This window comes from Nothoprocta perdicaria, unplaced genomic scaffold (assembly GCF_003342845.1).
Source record: "Nothoprocta perdicaria isolate Ctin4 unplaced genomic scaffold, notPer1 scaffold_116, whole genome shotgun sequence".
Classification (NCBI taxonomy): domain Eukaryota; kingdom Metazoa; phylum Chordata; class Aves; order Tinamiformes; family Tinamidae; genus Nothoprocta; species Nothoprocta perdicaria.
In genome coordinates this window covers 1,949,808-1,970,036 of record NW_020454272.1, presented here as the reverse complement: position 1 = coordinate 1,970,036, position 20,229 = coordinate 1,949,808, and the positions used below count along the sequence as shown (strand labels likewise).

General features: G+C 43.6%; 1 protein-coding gene across 1 annotated transcript in view; it reads right to left on the bottom strand.

Annotated features, from left to right (window-relative positions):
• UTP20 (UTP20, small subunit processome component) overlaps positions 1-20,229 on the bottom strand; it is a 56,603-nt gene that overhangs the window by 23,584 nt on the left and 12,790 nt on the right. Inside the window, exons 15-32 of the mRNA XM_026053451.1 lie at positions 18,083-18,188; positions 16,803-16,953; positions 16,266-16,328; positions 15,839-15,997; positions 14,745-14,821; positions 13,803-13,882; positions 12,931-13,171; positions 12,077-12,274; positions 10,774-10,864; positions 9,623-9,708; positions 8,937-9,062; positions 8,178-8,344; positions 7,380-7,588; positions 4,229-4,372; positions 3,494-3,573; positions 2,376-2,602; positions 1,337-1,481; positions 432-519 (exon numbers count right to left, since the gene is read on the bottom strand). Of these exons, the coding sequence (XP_025909236.1) occupies positions 432-519; positions 1,337-1,481; positions 2,376-2,602; positions 3,494-3,573; positions 4,229-4,372; positions 7,380-7,588; positions 8,178-8,344; positions 8,937-9,062; positions 9,623-9,708; positions 10,774-10,864; positions 12,077-12,274; positions 12,931-13,171; positions 13,803-13,882; positions 14,745-14,821; positions 15,839-15,997; positions 16,266-16,328; positions 16,803-16,953; positions 18,083-18,188 (2,438 nt within the window). The remainder of the gene's footprint in view (positions 1-431; positions 520-1,336; positions 1,482-2,375; positions 2,603-3,493; positions 3,574-4,228; positions 4,373-7,379; positions 7,589-8,177; positions 8,345-8,936; positions 9,063-9,622; positions 9,709-10,773; positions 10,865-12,076; positions 12,275-12,930; positions 13,172-13,802; positions 13,883-14,744; positions 14,822-15,838; positions 15,998-16,265; positions 16,329-16,802; positions 16,954-18,082; positions 18,189-20,229) is intronic.

Sequence of the window (20,229 nt, the reverse complement as noted above, 5' to 3'; positions counted from 1 at the left end):
ATATACTACAATATTAATCTATGAAAGAATAAGGAGAATTTCAATTCCGAGATACACTTCTGTATTGACGGATGGATTCCTTAACATCGTCAGGTTAAGGCAATCAAAGTATAATATACAGGGCCAGGTTAATGGCACTGTACTATTGTTTGCTCGTGTACTGTACACAACAGTACACAGTACAGTGTGTTTGCTTTACATCTTGCAACATGCCCAAGCAGCACTGCCATTACACAGCCTGTCCTGTGCACTCAATCACAGATATTCATATCACAATCCAGGCACCAGGGCTTAGTATTTGAGGTGAATTAAATCTGTATTACAGGAGAGAATTTATTTCAATCATTAACTTCATGTTAAAAAAAAATCTGCTATATATAAAAAGTAAAATACACGTTTAATAAGAGGAAAAAATCGTAATTTCAACCTACCTGTTCAAGGTTACTCTGGTGAAGGAAAGGAAGGAGGAGGCTGACAAGTACTGAATTCTGACTCTTTTCTTGTATAAACTTGCTGATTCTATGTGATGAGACAGAGCAGTTTACTATTTTTATATAGCCATGAGATTGAGTATTTTGAGAGACCACTCATAGAAAAGCATAGAAAAGCCACCACGTTTACTACAGGCATCTACAGCTCAAAACAAATGAACAAAGAAACAACTCCCCCGCCTTAAAAAGCACAAGTTCCTTAAAACCAGGGGGAAGGACAGATCTCTATGCGGGCAGCAAGGTGGGAAATGGACCTACAGAATTGTTACTTCTCAAATGCGAGTCGAGTTTGAAATGTCCTGCCACCTCACTGGGGCTGCATTTGCCTTCACATAAGTGATACCAAGAGGTACCTCATCCAAAAAAATGAAAACATAATGTGTGTGTTGGTTTGGAGAACCATATGCTTAATAATTTCTAATTTAAAAAAAAAGGGAGGGAAACCCTTTGTGGCTACTCAAGCTAGTTCCTATAAAAGATTTGAATAGGATACTCAGAAACAAGTTAGTTAATCCCTGTCCTGAGCACAGCTTGATGCACAGCTGTGCACACTCCTTTGAAGCTCAAGTCCAGTGCCTCCCTTGAACATGCCTACAGCCTGACTATTTGGCTGCATCCTTTCCTGCCCCAAGAAGTAATGCCTTTAAACACCACTGACAGATATAGTCAGGGTTAATTTCTGAAAGCTTTCCCCTTCAGACAATAGCAATTTGCTAGGGGAATGACAGATCTAAGGACTCAGAACTGCTTTGAATTTAAATATAAAAACATTTCTAATCTGCAAGCCATTATAAAGACCCTCCTTCCCAATCTTTAACYGTTTTGAGCTCTAAAGAATCACTTACTTGGAAAGTATATTCAGCTCTTTACTGACTTGGGCTCTAAACTTCTTCTTTTTCACCTTCTCCATGTTTAACATTGTCTTGCTGAAGTACTGAAGTATGGCAGGAACATGAGGCAGAACCAGGCGGCAACCCAGGCTGAGGCTCTCTGTAAAGGGACAGGAGAAGCAGCAAGGTGAGCTCCCAGCAACGGGAGGGACATCCAGCTCCACACAGAGGGGAAAAATGCTGGCAAATAAGATTTCATTGGCAGAAGAAAAACAAAAAGAAAATTGTGGCAGCTACGAATGTGCAAGGCTATTGGGAACAGGCACCACAGAGGCTGAGAGCAAGYGAATGTGTCTGTGTGAGGTACAGAATAATGTTTTCTCTCACATTTCAGTCACAGCCCCAGTAAGTGGAAGATTATCCAAAAGGCACCAAGAAGCTTCCTCTGAGGCAGTAACTGTGTCCCAAAACAGCCTGAGCACCTGTAGATGTGGTTTTCTTTACGCTACCACTGATCTCCTGTGCAAATCCAAGCTGCTAGGACAAGGCACAGGGATAAATGCTCCCCTTTCCATTGTCTTTGAGCATCGCACAAAGCCCTACATAGCTGCAGGACATCAATCACCTGCGAGCACAGGGTAAAACCAAAGCGGTTTTTTTCAACCATAATGATTCTAGGATATATGACCACATGCATTTGGTTTTGATTAAAAAAAAAAAAAAAAAACCTTTATAAAACTTGATGTCAGGCTCAGTCCCAAACCATGAACCATTACATTAAGTTATATCGGTTACGAGTTTAACAATGCTGTGAGAGGCCAACACTACAACCCTTCCCCCCTCACAGGGTGTTACTCCATGCTCAGGATTCTGACACTCTAACGTGCATCATGCATGTCATGAAAGCAGCATGACACGCAGTTCAGGAGCAAGCCGAGACAAATTTGTACAGTGATTTTTTTCCATGTCTCTTTCTCCAGTAGTCTCATCAAAAGCAAAGACCTCTCCATTCAAAGCACCCAAGGGACCCTTCATGACTCTTCTCCTAACATACCTTCTGCCGTGGCACCAGTGCCCACAACAACACAGTCGGTCACAGTGACACTGCAGACCTGCTCCGTGGCTTCAAAATCTGGGCTGTTGAGAAGGTTCTCAGCTATGTCCATCACAAGGTTGGCCGTCGCCTCGGACAGGTTCTTGGCTGAGAGCACAGCAAAAACATTTGACAGAATGTCGCATTCCGGGTGACCCGGCTTCTGCTTGGCCAGCAAGGGAAAATATCTGACAGAAAGATTAGAAAAACAGTGGGCTGAAATGTGAATTTAAGTTACAAGCTTTTTGTGTGTGAAAAAAAAAAAAAATACATAAAACCAAAATGATTGTCTTCTACTTCAGGTAGAAGAAAAAACAAAAATGCAAATCTCAGAACCACAGTGTCATGAGAAATAGGCTCAAAGAAGGTAATCTAGTCCCTTCTTGTACTTCAAAACAGCATCATGTGGACCCAAACCCTTTGACCTTGCCTGYCCAAGTCTCCTGTTACGACCCAATACCATTTTTTACATAAGTTTGTGTATGAATTCTTTAACCCTACCAGTGACAGGTCTTAAATACTTGGTACCCTGACAATGAGGAGCAATGGGTTGGTGGAAGAGATAATAACCTCGCAAGACAGAGAGACAGAACAACTCCCAGTGCCTGTATCAAAAAAGCTCTATGAATTTCAGTCTGAATCTGTCACAAAATCTGTGCTACACTTGCCCACATTCTTTCATAAAAATGAAAGAACAGAAATAAAAAAGAACATGAATTCTGAACACCTCAAGATTTTATTTAAAAGCTACTGGCTAAGACACAAACATCTTATAAAAAGTCAGATCTCCCTCTCACTCCTGAGCTGGGTATGGACTACATATCTGTTTTGTTGTTCATACACAGGAAAAACAACTACTAAGAAAAGAATAATTGGCATAAACGAGAAAGCTTCACAACTGCATCTAGACTGCTATTAGAAGAGCATTAGTACGGTTGAAAAAAAAAAAAAAAAAGACACAATCATCCATAATTTGCTACAATCCTCTATAGCCTCTTTTCACTGAATTTTGTGAACCCAGAGAAGTAGAGCGTGTGTGTGTGTGTGTGTGTGTGTGTGTGTGTGTGAAGAACGTTTACCTGGGATTCTTACTCCAAGTGTGAATGAGTTTGAGCAGAAAAGTAGGAGAATATTGACTCTCTGAAGCCAACCTGCAGACCTAAAAGAAAGAAAAATCAGACATCAGTGCAGCACATGCAGGTAAAGTCGCTTAAAAATATCAACTCTAAGAAAGATCCCACTACAAACTAGAGACACACACGTCTCATGTTTCTTCCACCAGAAACACTCGCTGTTGAGTCCAGTCTGTGTTAAGTGCTTTTCTGACTCAAAGCCACAGAACTGCCTTCTTTGAAGCAATTTGCACTGCTTTCCACACCCAGCACTGTGGTCTCCAAACACTGGGCCAGTGGAAGGCTATAAAGAATCCAAACCATGAAGATACAAGTCCCTGGGGCTCAGCCCAGTGAAATACGGAGCCATTACACACTGCCTGAAGCTGTTTATCTGCTCTTCAGCTACATGTCACATACTCCTGTTGGGAGTATGAGCTGAGAAATGGGGTAGGAATAAATGAACAGTGTCTAGAGATGCAGAGCTGGGGCTTCACACACTGCAGAGCAGAGCAGCTGTTCCTGAAGCTCTCTGACATTATTTACAGGTTCTTCTGCTACAAGGCTCTTGGCTGTTTGGATATCTGTGACTTTATTATGCCAGGATTCATCAGACATGCACCAACAACAAATGAGAGCAGGAGGATTCTCCATGGCACACATTACAACCAAACTAGCTTGGAACAAGACAAAATGCATTACCTGAGGCCATACCACTGCATGGAAAACTGCATCGATCTCTTCCACACTGAAGCTGTAGGTCTCATAATCAGAAAAAAAGTCAACCACAAGCTTGAGTCCAAGACGTCTCAAATTCTTGAGAGGATTAATCAACCTAGGTTGGACCTGTACACAAACAAACAGCAAGATGTTAACAAAACCATACTGCTAGTTATTTGCTCTGACATTACACACTGTATTTCACTGTCCACACATCTCTGCTTAAAATATTACAACACTGTTCTGTTTTCTCCTGTAACTTGTTCACAGCAGTGGTCTCTGGGTGTCTCACAGTTGATCCAGATGTTTCTAAACTGGGCCTGCTCCTGAACCAAGGCAGTCATACAGGACTCTCTCAACTCATGAAAGTCCAAGCCGAGCAGCTTGAAGTAGCACCCATTCTCTGGACAAAGTGCAGAAGGTTGCCAGTCACCCTTCCAGCCCTGACATTCAGATAATGTTGACTTACTCAGGACACAACCTCAACCAGCTCTCTAAAGTGAAGTTGTGCTTTGCACATTGAAATCTATTAGGAAGAAAAGAATTCAAGAGATGGGGAAAAAGAGGAGGAAGAAAGGCAGCAAGGATGTGAGAAACCTTCCTGACGAGTCTGACATTTGGTTAAAGGAGGGCTCTACCTGCATCCACTAAGCGATTATGTTTCACAGCCTTCCTTGGGGACAACATTTAAGCGAGAGCAGCACAGCCACACYGCTAAYAATGACGTTATATATGCCCTGCTGCAATCCCACTCTTCTCCCAGAGGACAGCCTATTATCACTTGAATAACCTATTTCTACACTGTGCAGTGCAGCTCACAGCACCAACGCATGAGCTACCTCCAAGGACAGCTACACAGCAYGGGCAGGACTCCAGCCTCCGAAACCAGAGCCGTGTCAGAGCAAAGAGCACGGCCCAAGACCGAGGCTGTCTCAAGATTTYTCTTACACATCATGATCCACGACACAGAACAAAGAGGCAGTAACTCTTACTTTGTGAAATGGTTTTGGTTTCAAAGCCTCTTTAAAAGATACAGTATTGTTGTATTCCATGTGCTTATTTCTGAAGAGAACATCCCTGACCATGCAATACACTGCTATGCTGCCCCTGCACCCAAAATCACATCGAGAGGAGGTGGKAGCAAAGGAATCAACCACGCTCTGGCCTAGGCACCCCCGAGCTGTGTGACACGGGTACAAGGGACRTGCAAGCAGCTTCATGCAGCGAAGGAGCTGCATGGAAGGCCAAACATCTGCTGCTGTCTGCACACACAAAACACACCGGGCAGCTGTTGTTAACGATGACCCCGGGTGAAATAATTCAGGGTCTTGCACAGTTCACTGTCATAAGAGCAGCCCTCTGCGATCAGTTCTTTGAGAGGACAGACATGCTCCATACTGAATGGGATCATCAGGACACAGGAAAAGAATAACTTCTCTCAGAACTGTTAAAGTAGATGTTCAACTCCCCAGGCAGTACTAGGCYGTAATAAATTACTCTCAAACCCCAGGAATGTCTTGTAATAATTAGCCAAGATAAACAGATTTCTCACACTCTTCCTTGAACTTTTAACATCTCATGGGCTAATGGAGTGTTAAATTAAGCTCAGACAAATGACAGATTGCCACTCCACAAGTTACACAGTGATGGCAGGATTATTGCAGTAACCCATGCAAAAAGTGACTATCCCACACAATGAATGAAGTACCTCTTAAAACCCCTCCTCCCCAGTATACAACCTGCAGACACATGCAACCTATTGATGAAGCCTGACTATGGGATACTGCTGTCCTAAAAACTGCCCAACCCCATCCTATCAAAGACAGTTACAAGGTTGTGTGCAGCCTGCAAACAACCACACAGCCTTGGATGCTGGCTGACCGAAGGAGCCTGCTTTGTTTGACAGATTGTTTTAAAGACAAGCTGTAACTTTAAATGCTACCAGACAGGTCCTGTCAGGAACCTACACACGTGATGATAAAACATTATTTGACTAACRCCAGTCTATCGAGTCAGTCTATCATCACATCCTTCCTTTAAACACRGCAGTGATGACAACTGTGCAGCTTGCTTGTCTCTCACCTAACCCCCGAGCAGGCTCCGTTTAGGATCCGACCCAAGCTCTCCTGTTCCTGTTTGAATTGAAACCTGGAAAAAGCACAACTTTTAGAAAACAAAAAGGCCTGGCTCAATGACACAGTTTCAAAGTAACAGGTAACAGACCCCCTGAGCTATGTGAGCCTCCATAAGGTGCTGCAGTGGCTACAAGGAAGAAGGAACTGGCTGGCAATTGCTGCAGGAAGAGCCACAGGCCCCAGACAGGACAGTGAGCCCTGCAGCTGCATCCTGCTAGCACAGGTAAGGGAGGGAGTCCTGGCATGGGGATGCACCTGTGGCCCTTCTTTGGCCACAGGCAATGTTTAACAGCACAGTTTCCCCTCTTCACCCTATCTGCACGTACAGCCACAGTGCAGAAGAGAAGAAACACTCCCAGTGCCCTGAATTGTGTCAGCAGAGAAGCAGGACTGTCCTGGTGCAGAGCAGAACAGGCTCCTAGAGTGCTGGGAGCCCGGCTGGCAGGCAGCTTCTCCCTGYGTCCCAAGACAGAAGGAGATGGTAGGGACAAGGGTAGGGGCAACYGTGATCCACAGCACTGGAGTCCAGCACTAATTACAGTCAACACCCAGAAAACAAGTTTTACTCTGAAGCTTTCAGATAAACAATTTAAAAGACTGGAGGGGAAGGAGAAGATTTTATTATCCCTGCAGCCAACAAATTACATATTTAAAGCTATCTTCAACTTCTAGCCATAAGATCATGTTAAACCCTTAAGGCAGACCACTTACCCTTTCCTCACAACCACTGCTCTACACAAAATAAAAGCTCTTTTCCAGAGCAGACAGGAAGCAATACCAAAAGTCACCTCCAACTAGGTCTTCAGTAAATCAAATAGCAAATCAGTTYAAAGCAGTTTTTTTCTAAACCCACTGACTGCACTTTCAGACCTTTAAAGGTTAAAAACAAAGGTTAGCTAAATCAATGAAGCTCTGCACATGTATACGCAAGCCAGGAGGGAAAGGAATTTAGGTATTTGTCTGCACATATCTAGACATACATGTGTCATATATTGTACCTTCTCTCTCTGTTGGAGGATGCAGGCTATCACACCTGTCATACAGAGCAGAATCTGCAGAATTTCAGGCAGGTACTGACTGATCAAATGTCCCATGTTCTTCAGCACAACTTCGAGGCCATTGAGGAGGCTGTGCTGGCGACCAAGGGGCAGCACCTTGGCTAAGTCCAGCTCTGCCATACTCCGGAGCACAGCGGCCTGGCAAGGTCCTGAGGACAGGAAAGAGACAYTGAGTTACCTACAGAGTACCATGAGGAGAGGCAGCACACGAAATACCTCAGCAAAAAACAGTAACACCAGCTCCTGACACCCAGCTTCTTAAATAAAAGACAGCTCCAAGTCTCCACGAGCCTGTGATCCTGGCCACGCGCTACTGCAGTATCGGGGCACTTCACAGCCTCTGTTTCCTCTCACACACAAGCAGCTTTCTGCTCTGCAGCCCGTCAGGTAGCGAGGGTAGCTCAAACCCTTGGGTGGTTGGGATACAGCCTGGCCCACAGTGTCAAACACGGGAGCTCGTTCCCTGGCCTGCTACCTCTTACTTGCATGCCTRTGAGATGTCATTCAGTCTTCCTAAACTCTGCCTGTAAAGCAGAGTCATCACGCTTGGCATGTTCCAAGCAGGGAAAGGCCTGGGAGAAGTCCAGTCCCTATCAGGACTTGTTACTGTCAGGACAGAGCTTGCTGTCATCTTTTCCTCACTCCAAGGCATTGTTAAGAGTCAAACTGCAGTATATTACAGTACTAAGTATCTTCATGCTCCCATAGGTCGGGAAGTAGCACAACCCGTGTATGTACCATCACTGAACTGCTTCACAGCTTCAAAGAGCAGGTCCAGGAACATCCGTATCTCTTCTGTCTGGGAGCCAGCAAGAAACCGCAGAACGATGCCCATACGAACGCTCGCAGAAGACTTGCCCTGGGTTTTGCTGCCTGTTTTATTTCTCATCCTGCCATAGAGAATTCTTCAAGAACCAAAAAAAGTGTCAGTTTTCAGCAAGCCATCTGCTTTCCAGCTTCCTGCTCTTCAGAGAAGCTTGAAATGGTTTATAAACTTTGCCTGATGGAAYGACCTGGGTGGGAGTCTCCCTCTCATGGTCTCCTCTGAATTTTACTGAATGGTGCCCAGTAACATCACAACRAAGTATCAGCTTCTGGGCCCACTACAGAAGCCTTGTTGAAGGCTTTAGGTCTAAATTAAGAGTTCCTCCAGGGTAGCCTGAGGGCAGTTACTGCTAAAGCAGCAATCTGCATGGTAACTTCCATTACTATTTCTTAATTGAAACAAATGACAGTAGCCTAGGGAATGAAATGCCTCAGTTCTCTGCAAACCTTAAGAAAAAACAGCATTGGCCAAAAAGTTGTTTTTGAAGAAAATACGATTTGCACAGCACATACAGCTAATATGAAAACCACACAACCTAAGCCTTTACAAACTAAGAGGTCAAACTATACCACAAACCATAACTTCATCTTGATTATTTAAAATAAGAAGCAGCAGCACAGCTGCTCATGGCAGTTTTACATGCAACATGTTCCCAGAAATTCATGATTCACCTCATAAGAACAGGGATGAGAGCTGGTCGATGCTCCATTTTTACTACTGAGTTCTCCTCAGAAATGCTGAAATGGACAATTTCTTCTTTAAAAGTCTTGTCCTCCAGCAGCCTTTGCAAGTTCTCCCTGAAAGTAATAAATGTAGAGGCTTTATTCAGAAGCTGGGAAGAAGGTATTATGAAAATAAACTCCCCCACACATACACTTCAACCTATTTACCTATCCACCCACCTAACTATCAATAAACTTACTATACACTTATTCAGTACTATATCCTCATGCTTTTATTAAAGCAACAACAAAACAGAAAAGCAGGAAGTTCAAGTTAATTTTGTAGACACGGACCTTCTGGACACATTCTGAAAAGATTATTCAACTGCAAGCTACAATTTCATATCATTATCATCACTAGTGGTTATGAATCATCGCTACAAAAGCTCTGTTTGAAAATGATGCCACAACTAAGCACATACTATTCTGGGGCAGAATGAAGCTCTGCTTTTTTCTTGTAACCCGTGAGGTGACGCCGATCAATCTGAAGACATTACGTCCAATTTTAGACTGGAAAGATGCAGCATGATAAGATCAGAACTTATAAATACTTGTTCAGGAAGTGCAGGCATGGCTCTTTCCCAGATTTTGTTATGGGACCTTCACTGATGCTAAAACAGCGTAAAAGGTCTTACCTGTACGGCAGCAGATGAGGATGCTTGTATGTCATAATGCAGTCCAGAGCAATTCTTTGCACGCTCTGATCTTGGTGGGAGAGTAACTGGAGATGACAACAAAAAAGGGAAATGAAGCCCTAGCTTGAAGACAGAAATGCTACAGGCAAACAACCCAAAGGCTCTGAACTGAAGCACATTTTGGACTAGTTTAACAAATCAAAAACAGTCATATTCTTGGCAATTCCTTCCAAGGGAAATACCCTGAAAAGGGATCTTAATGAACTGAATATTCTTCAAGAAGAAATTCTCATTTTCTTATGACTTTGATACAGAGTGCGATTCCTCACAACCCATTTCTTCTCAGATTTGTTTTCCTGCCTCCCTTGCTTAAAATTAGAAGAGATTTGGGGGGCATTATCTAGGCTCTGCTCTTTAATCCTTGTTCTCTGCCTTTTCATTTGATGTCTGTTCATTTTCAGTTTTTATTTTGTTGATACTGGTGGCTTTCACCCTAYGTATCTCCYGGTAAAGGACTGGTCTCATTAACCACCAAAACAAACACACACAAAAGAAAAACRGAGAAAGAAAAAGACAGAAATAGGYTTCCTCTCTTTTCCAGCAGAAAGTAAGCTGTTTTCGTAACGATGGCCATGCCTACATTTACATTCCCCAACACAATCAGTGGTAGACAGGATAAAGACCATAAATTTTCAAGCTTTTCCTCAAGTCACTGTCAGAAAGACTGAAAGGCGCAGAAAAAATGTGGAGAAAAAACAACGCAAAATGATCAGCTGTTCACACTGACCACACTCTGTGCACATTCAACACTAAGACGAGCACAAATCACTTCAGAGCCCCGACTTTAGGCACAAATCCCCCTGCAGATCCCACATTGCAAGTGGAAGAGGCTCCCTCCACAACCACCCATCTCCACCTGCCAAAGCAGCAGCTACCACTGGCGATTCAGATCCATTCACATGAGCTGCTCCTTTGCTAAGGGGGCTCATTTCAGCTGAAGGTTGAAGGCAGCACTCTCAAGGACAGCTGCTTTTCCAGCTAATATGGCTGGGACCAGAAGACAACAAGTTTCTGCAGGCTCAGGGGCTGTATTCAACTAAGAAAAGGTTCATTTGTTATTGTTAATTTTCAAAGCTAGTAAATAACATCACCTGGGTGTATAATGCATTTAACTTCTGCTCCAAGTACAAGGCACGGGGATTTGAAAACTTGGAGAATACCTGCAAGTGGGCTATCAGCTGCCTGTAAAAGAGGAAAAAAAGGTAAAAATATCTAAAATGGGTAAAACAAAAAATCCTAAATTACCATTACAGACAAGAAACTTTAATAAAGTTGATTAAAGAGAAAATTGAAACAAGGATCTCCAGGTTTCTATTTTGGAGTCACAGAAACACGACGTCCTTTTTCCCACTCCTAACCAGCTCCTTCCACTTCAGCACCCAGAGAAGGCCCGGTCTCCCCCAGCGCTGGCTGGGCCCAGCCTGGGAGGCAGAGCCACGCTGACAGACATGTACCAGGCTCTGCCAGGCTGAGCCTGGCGGGGCTCCTGGGAGCCCCCGGGATCCCTCCCATGCTGCACGGATGCCTCTGCGTGAAGGGAGGTCACCTCCCTTCTCCCGTAAGTTCTGCCGTCTCCCGTAAATCTTGCCCACCTTCCTCACTGCTACCAGGACCTAAAGATGTGGGCTTAAACATTTGGGACAGCTCGAGGGAGCTGCAGGGAAACAAACATCTCKTACTGTACGAGCCAGAATCTGGGAACAAAATGAAACACCTGAAAACAGGCCAGGGTTATGACACTACAGGCTATAGCTAAAATACCTGCTATGTTCCAACGTGTAAGCTGACATTTTAAAGTTTTATGTTATTCCAGCAGGGTAAAGAGACTCTGATTAAAAAGTCATAGAGAATTCATAGCAAGAGCAACTTTCAACATATATCCAATACTGCAGAGCAAAAGCATTACAGAAGCATGTGGCTTCAGGCAAAACACGACCAGTGACAACATCAAAACATAACAAGCATTGTCCATAACAAAAAGATTAGGATCAAGATTTAAGAAATAGGTTACGACTGAATACCAATACTTAACTATCCATGAATTAAGGGACCAGCAAACACATGCAAAGAACTCAGGGTAACGGGGATACAACTCTGTGCCCTTCAGAAACTTCAAAAGGGCTTCAGAATGCCACATACTTTTTGCTTAACGTAATASCAAACTGCAGACTATCACGTAGCAGGTAATTAGATAAAGCTTGAAAAGCCCAGCTTGGGCCTCGGGATGCTTGGTGCTGCACYGGCAGAGTTCAGGACTCTAATCTGCCTGTAAAATTCCACTGATGAATATAAGAAGAAAAAGGAATATACAGAAACGTGGCTTTTGTCTCAACATGAGCTACCGAACCTGCCTATTCCTAAAAACACTGAGGAGGGAAAAATTAAAATGCTTACTTGGCAGCAGCTCTTCTAGTTTTCTTTTTTGGTAACCCTACAGCGACTGGTTCCCCTTCTTCCTTTTCTTCTTCCTCCTCCTCCATAGTAACATCATTCACATCTTCACTGGGAACTTCTGCTCCTACTGCACTGCTATTTTTCTTTCTAAGATCCTGAGTTGGAGCCACTAATGAATCAGCTGGGTAGTACTCATTTCTGCATACAAGCAAAACAAAATGCAAGGAATTAAGMAGCACTTTTCAGGGCAAGAACAACTAGAAACTCCACAACCCTACAGTCTGGTTACCGATGTCATTGTATCTTGAGACGCTAGATGGCCAAAGATTCCCGAAAGCCACATTGCTAGAATTAAAATCATAATTAGCATATAGCAAGCAGAGGGGAAAAAAAAAATCCACACACAGAGTTAGTATACTTGGAAATAACCCAAATCTTCACTACTTCCCAGGAGGAAGTGCATCAGACTCTAACAAAAACAGTATTCTCCCACTTCTCACTTTTGTGACTCCAAATTAAGATGTGTTATTGTTTTAGAAAACAGACATTTGATTTCCACTGAAATCACTCCTTAATGCAGTAATGAGGCTGTGACTGTGGCAGGTTAGCAAATGAGAGACTGAACAGCTGAAACACAACCACCAGCTTCRTTTCAGTCTGCTTTCCTGAGACATCTCTATGACATCATCCACATTTCAATCAAGAGGGAAAGATTATCTTAGTTGGAAATAGACATCAKATCAGGAATGGAGTCAGAAAACAAGCCTATAAAGAGCTAGCTATGGTCCGAAAGCTCAGCAACACTGGAATCAGTTGAAAGCAAAGTGTCATCCGACCTGACAAACATTACTTACCTAATAAATCTCAAAAGCAGTGGGGAAAGTTCTCTTGATCTTGGTTCCACCCTGTCGGGAAACTTGGCYAGTGCTTTCCAAAGCAGAAAGCGGAAATTCGTGTGGTCCAGCCGCTCGCTGCAGTCTGTCCTAACCTGCAGCTCCTCCAGGAACACAGTCCCCACTTCTCCTGGTATCCTCTCCTTTTCCACTTCAGCACTGCTTCCCTCCTCTTCATCTAGCTCATTTTGCAGCTCCATTTCTGTAGAAGAAATCATACGAAGAAAATCCCTCAAGGGTGTTCCAGATGGTCAGTAGGAAAGAACGAGCCCCCCACCCAGGATGGAAGCAGTACTTTCTGATGCCAAGCACCCATTTGCACAACTGTATTTAACATTGATGTGAAAAATCCACATTGTTTAGAAGGTATTCTTGGATGTCTCACAGCCCTGAGTCACTTTTATTTAGCTTTCTCCCAAATAATGAATAGCTGTGTGCTCATGGCCTTACAATGAAATCACAGATTCCATGAATACATAGGTAAACCTCAAGAGCGTGCCAAAGGCAAGTTGTTTGCAAAGGATACACGGGGAAGGAAGACAATCTGCCCCTTTTCCACAGACATCTCCATGACCCCTGATCAGCATGCGCAGCTTTAGCCTAAGTAGGGAGAGCTTCCTGCAACCTGCAACTCCCTCCTGTAATGCAGAGGCCACTTGTGTCTACTTCTTGGTCTTTGGGACTCCTAATCCTCTCCACTCCGGTCCTGGAGATGATGTTGGCATTCGGAACTCTAGTTCTGAATCTTTGCCAGAAAGTGTAAATTTGGGACACCATAATGTTTAGATTTAGCTGGGTTAGGGTCTACATAGCACCTAGGAGCTGTGACTTACCAGCATAAACAGCAGCCCTCTCCAAATGTTCATAGAAGACCTTCCAGAACTGTTTGTTCTCCATTTCATTTGCATGAGAACTAACAAAATACAAGACAGCATGGAAGTTAAAAGGAGGGAAAAAAAAAAAAGCCCCATGCATCTAGTTCTTTATTAGGCAAGCAAAGAACACAATCACAGGCATTGATTATTGCTTTTATGAGAGTGCCTCAAGACAGGACATTTGCAGAGCACAGCTGTAGCACTTCTTTGCCTTTATTTATGGATCCCAAATGTCAATTGCTATTAAAATAATCCATTTGTAACCAATAACTTTAAATAAACTTTAACTGAGTAAAAAGCTTTCAACTGACTTTTATACAATAACATCATAGAGAACCAAAGGAAGAATTAGTGTGGATATATCTTTTGAAGAGCTGGTTTAACACTTTTTGTTAATTAAAGTCTGATGGGGAAAATCTTGTCTTGTTTTTAAATCATACAAGTGAAAAAAAAGAACAAGTAGATAAAGTCACACTGAGGGCAGAGACACCAACTTCTGTACAAGCTCAGTGGGCACCATGTTAAGCCTTCCCTTGCATTTAGTAGGAATCAGAGGCTTCCCAAAAAGGTTAAAAAAATTAAGAGACAGGGTAACTTAGAGGTAATTCTTGCTCATTTTGCAGTTTTAAAACATGAAAGCTTGCAAAAACCTGATGCTATTTAACTGTATTTGTCACCAGTTCACCTTAATAGACAAAAACCCAGAAATTAAGCTAAAAAGTAGGAGTCCATTTGGACTGTGATTGACAAACTGCATCCATTTGGAAACAGTTCATATAAACATGAATAGTGAATATGAACTGTGAATGAAACTTTTTTTATTGTAATTTTGGTTTAAGAGAACAAAGGAAGGAATTATTAGAAAGCCACTTGCTGCAGTAACTAACAGCATATACTCACGTTATGAGTTCAATTACAGGATCCCAGAGAGGACTGAAATTAATATAAAGCATTCCCAGTAAATACCGAAGAGGCACCTAGAATGACAAAAACATAATCTTGTTGAGGTGTTAAAAATCATAGTTGAAAACAATTAACCTCCTCTGTCTGGTGAAAGAAGATACTTGATCAAATAAATTCTCAGRAATAATTCTAATAATTAAGCCACACACACCATCACATCCTTTATCTCTTGACTTCACGGAGAGAACCTGTAGAGTTCATTCACTCCATGTGTTGTTCAGATCTAGTCACCATACCTAAGTACCACTAATGTACAAGAAGAGGCCAACAGGTTATCAGGGTTACCTGCCTCCCTTCTGAAATTCACGGCCACCATAACCACTTTACGGAGCTCAAAAAAGGAATCTCTGCCCCGAGGAGCCTTCATTGCCCTACGCTTAGAAGCATGTCCTCCAGACTGGCTCCCTGTTGATATGTTGATCAGCAGGGCTGATTCTGAACCCCTGCTAACAGGAGCTTGCAAGTCACGGTGAAAAAGTGATAGAGGTAGAGCAGCAGCCATAAGAATAATATTCCTCATCACTCCAACAAAATCTAAGAACACTTAACTAGAAAGAAATTKACTCCTCCAACATCTAGAGGGTAAAGGCCCTAGCTCTGCAGTAAAAGAAATTCAAGGGCCACAGGCAGATAGGACCATCCTGCAGCGACATCCAGCAGGCCAGGTGTTCTCATGGCTGCTGGGAGTCCTTCCAACACTCACCAGTGCTGAGGGTATGACAAGATCACAGCCTTAAAGCTGCTCAGGAGACACTTCTCCCTGGAACCATTTACCTTCCCCTTCACCACATCAAAACTCAACTGCAGGCCACTCATCTATACGTCACAGCTGTTGTTCTTGTAAATGGCCAGGAGAATGCAGTAGGCCCAAAGACAACAGGAACTGCGATGTTAAGTAATATGAAACTTTTCTAACACCTGACCTGGGAGTTAGAGTTTGGTGAACTCTTGTTAGAAACTATGTGAAGGAATAAGAACATTCTCTTGGGATAARGGAGCATGACAACTGCCTTTTGCAAAGAACTACTTACTTCTTCTAAAGATCCACTGGGTATCGCAGACCGCACGATATCACACCTTAGTTTCCTCAAATGGAGAAGYTTCTCTCTGTAATCATTCACTGTCGCTGGCACAAGTTCTGCTTGGAGCAATATGGCAAACACTGACTGGAGGTCTGCTGTGCAATCACCCTGAGCAAACAAGTGAAATGTGTTTTGTTAAGCCCATCCTTTTCCCACTGTAARCAGTTTCAAAGCACAGAGATTCCCAGACACTTTGAACCAAAGAATAAAGACAAGGGACTTGTTCCCATCTCTACCATTTGGGGATCAGAACTCATCTATCTCGATAAAAAACAGGAGGAGGGATCCAAAGAGAAAAGACTGTCACGAGGAAGCAGCACAGCCAAAGTTTACACACAAAACAAATGGATTTGGAAAGTTCAAACTGCAGCCCTACCTCAGCTGGTGCAGGAAGTGGAGATTCAAAATGATTTAGAATCCGGACAGTCAAAAGTCGGACCTGTCAGAAGTGGAAACATATGTCAGAAGTGTATAGAGACATGCAGGCTACATACACACCTACAGAGAGGTGAATGTTTGACTCCAGAGGCTGCYTTTACTTGGTCTCTTTTGAAGCTGAGACCTAAATGACCTCCTATAAGCAGGTGATTCAGAATGAGAACATGGGGGTGCTGCTCTGAAACACCTTTAGGGAAGGGACAAGAGACAGGGAATCACCTTTAGGGAAGGGACAGGGCTAAAAGCCATCCTCTTGTCACCTCATGTARAGCTCTTCGAAATGTATTCAGTCCTAAACAGATGCTACAAAAGTAATTACTATACATAATTCTACAGGTTTGCTTTTGATCCTTGTCATATAACTCTGTTCACTTAAAATCACAGAACCATAGAATCCTTATGGTTGGAAGGGATCAAAATGAATTTAAAAATACATATTATCTTGCATGCACTCAGAAGCAAAGAGGCAGATTACCTTGGACACACCAGTGGAAATATTAGGGTGCAATTTCTCAAACAAGTCCATCAGGTTGCCCTGGGCAAGGGGCTCCTGGCAGCCGCACAAAGCCAGCCTTGTGTAATAGAGATCAGCCAAGAGCAGCGCCGAAGGGTCTGAAGGGAAAGTGCTAAAACAATAGAGGTTTATTAGCAGAGATAATAAAGATATCCAAAAGCAAGGCAATAATGACACTCTGGGAAAATTCCATAGGACTTCAGAGTTGGCTGGTGAGGTTGGACTTGACTAGCAAGCTGCCTTGCAGTCCCCAACTCCCAGTTACATATGTCAGTCCAAGAGATGTGACTCTGTCCCTGGACAGGGGCTGGCAGGCTGGCCCATACACACACGGTCACAGAAAACACACATCTGCATAGGGCTCACACAGGGGCTGCAGCTCTGGGGCTCGGAGATCAACTTCTAGACACAAGAAATAACCCAAGCTTTGGCATGAACCCAAGCTTGCGTGTGAACCCAGCTAATGTATGAGCAGGATCCTTGACTGCCACCAGAGAGACCTACCCCTGCTACCAACCATCCCTGACTCCATGCTGGCTCCGCATCCTGAGCCCAAAGCTGGCAGAGGGAACCAGGCTGCGTCTCCCTGCCAAGATTTTCTGCCTGGGCTGGGCTGGCTGTTTAACTGCCAGCGTTTCTCAGACAGGGGCACTGTGGTGTCCTAAGAACAGGATGTTTTGAAGTTCAAGCCCCTGCTGACTGGGAGATGTTTCAGCACGGCAGTGTTGGCAGATGATGCAAGTTAAGCCAGATTTGCTGGAGGGAGAGCAACCAGTTCCCTTGTTCCCTCCACCCACTCAGTTACATGTGCTAATTAGAAGGGAGTTACAATGCACATAATGGAAAGTACCAAGTACAGAGCATTTACATACACAGATATATACGGATGCAGAGGAATTTCCTTTTTTTATTATAATGCAACTTAGAGCTACTAAGCACATTCCTCTTTGTTAAAAGTAGGACCAGCAAATTCATATGCTTCCCTGTAGCTGTCCAAAAAAACTCCAGCTTGCAGAGAAAGTGCCACACAGGTCCAGCTGGCAGTGAAAGTGTCATGGAACAGGTACTACAACTACCCAGTTCTCTGTACAAGTGTTGCTTGCAACACTGCCATATTACAACAGTGAAGCAACATGCAGCTATTGCTCCCCACAAAAAGACACTTAACAAGCCCCTACATAAAAGTGACCATTTTGCTGTGACAAGGAACACCCAGGAGGATCACAGGAGAGTTTACTTACATCAGCAACTTCTTGACACGCTCCACAGGTAACAAATGGAGTATTTCAGAAGACTCTGCCAAACTAAGGAGGGTACTCACRGCTTGACAGGTCACAAAGAGGCTTCCTGGTCAAAGAGAATGAGAACAACCTGTGTATTTACTCAAGTCACAACGAGCTGTGGTTGCCTCGTGCTCGGCCACCTTCAGATGGCTGCAGTCACAGAAACACAGTAACACATGGATCTCAGAACAGGCATCAGCATATTCTAACAGTCACCATAACCCATAATAGAAATACTCCTCTGGATATCATCATCTTCACAAATGCCCATGCCAACCTGCTGCCAATGAAATCTGTGAGCAGCTTYCAGTTTGTGACTGACTCCAACACACCTATGTGCTCTGGGAGCAGGGCAGCTCCTGGAGCAACCTGGACCTAAACACTGTTGCAGAAGTTTCAGACAGCTCTGTGCTACTAATGGCACTCAGGAAGTGAAGAAAAACTGTCCAAAATAACAATCATGAAACACAGTAGAAAAAAGTGTGTGTGTGTGTATATATATATATATATATATATATATATATAATGACAGCACTGTACAAATGTCTATAAACTTTGGCACTTGGGCAATGTATTATATGAGATTTGCAAAGATGTCCCATATACCTGATGGCTGAATTCTTGTTGGAAATGAGTGAAAGTTATGGTGGCTAAAACAAAAGTAAGCAATAGTGTTACTTTCCTAAAATTCTCAGCCTACTTTGGACATGGAAGGTTTCCCTGTCTAACCGGTCTGCTCCTAGCAGCACAGCCAGCCAAGACCCTTCTAGGTAAGAAAGGGGAAGGGGGATTCYTTTCCCTGCCACTCCCAACTTTGCAGGAGTTTTGTTTACAAAAAAATAAATCTCCTTCCTCTCTTCCCTAGCACCTAAGGCACACAGGCTGAGAAAAGCTTTATAAAACAAGATAACTGTCTTTCATGCACCCAGCTGCCATGAAATAAAAAGAAGGGGAAGTGAAACTCACTTCCTATTTATTCTTTTGCAAACTTTTTTTCCCATTCCAAGTTGCTTAAACTCCCCGGGTACCCAAAGATTCCTGCTCACCATTAATCTCTTCAGGGAGCTTCTGAGAGGAGAAACTGAAAGACATCATAAGCAGGATAATGTTCCCTATGATTTGAGGGCAGAAGTTCTCAAGATGTAATCCACATGGCATTTTGCAGTGGTACATCGAGCCAGCCAAAAGCAGCAGCTCCCATCTCATTGTGGAACACATCTATATGGTCAATAGGATGAGCACCTCCATACAGGCAGTAAAGACAASAGCTGTACAGGTGCCTCGAGTAACACATGGCACTGTCCCAGTTCCCCAGCCTGTCTCCCTAAGCTCCACAATGTTTGCAGACCACTCAGGTCTGGGACTTTTATCTCAGGAAAYGGGCTAAACAAGCCAAATAGGGAGCATAGGGCTCGGGAGGCTGGATGTGCCCTGGAGTGACAACAGGAAGAGACAGGAGCCCCAGGACAAGGTGAAGGAATTGGAGAGACCATGGAGCCAGAGAGAGAAAATGCCAGAAGCTGAGAAAAATGTCCAGGAAGCTCGATTTGGGAAGAGTGTGAGAGAAACAGAGCAAAGAGACAAGAAGTAGGATAGGGCATCAGGWAGCAGGACTGGAGTTGTATTTCTTTTCTTCTAGGGGCAAATGAGCAAATAGCTCATGTTGACAAGAGTCAACAAAGAAAGTTCAGTTACTTTCACTGCGAAATGACTGCCTTGCAACTCAAATAATCACAGCCACATGAGGCCATTTACTGAGTAGGGAGAAAAAAAATGAATAGGGGCTAAATCGAAAAGGACCAACCCTGACAAAGACATGAAGAAGTAAAATAATGTGAAGGAAAAGTAACAGAGCCAGCTGGTGGGTACGTTTAGGAACATTCATAGATGATTTGTGAAAGGAAAACGTCAGGCTCTTGCGGAGCTCTTTCYGACCAAGAACACTGGAGACTGAAGCTAGGGCATCCCAAGGCCTGCTCAAACTTTGGCATGAGGCCAAATGCTCGTCATACCTCTGAGTAGCAACATTCCCGTATGCTGCAAGTTCAAATACCACCTTCTGGCCTGAGATGACAACCAGTGGGGTTACAGTGACTGACGTCTGC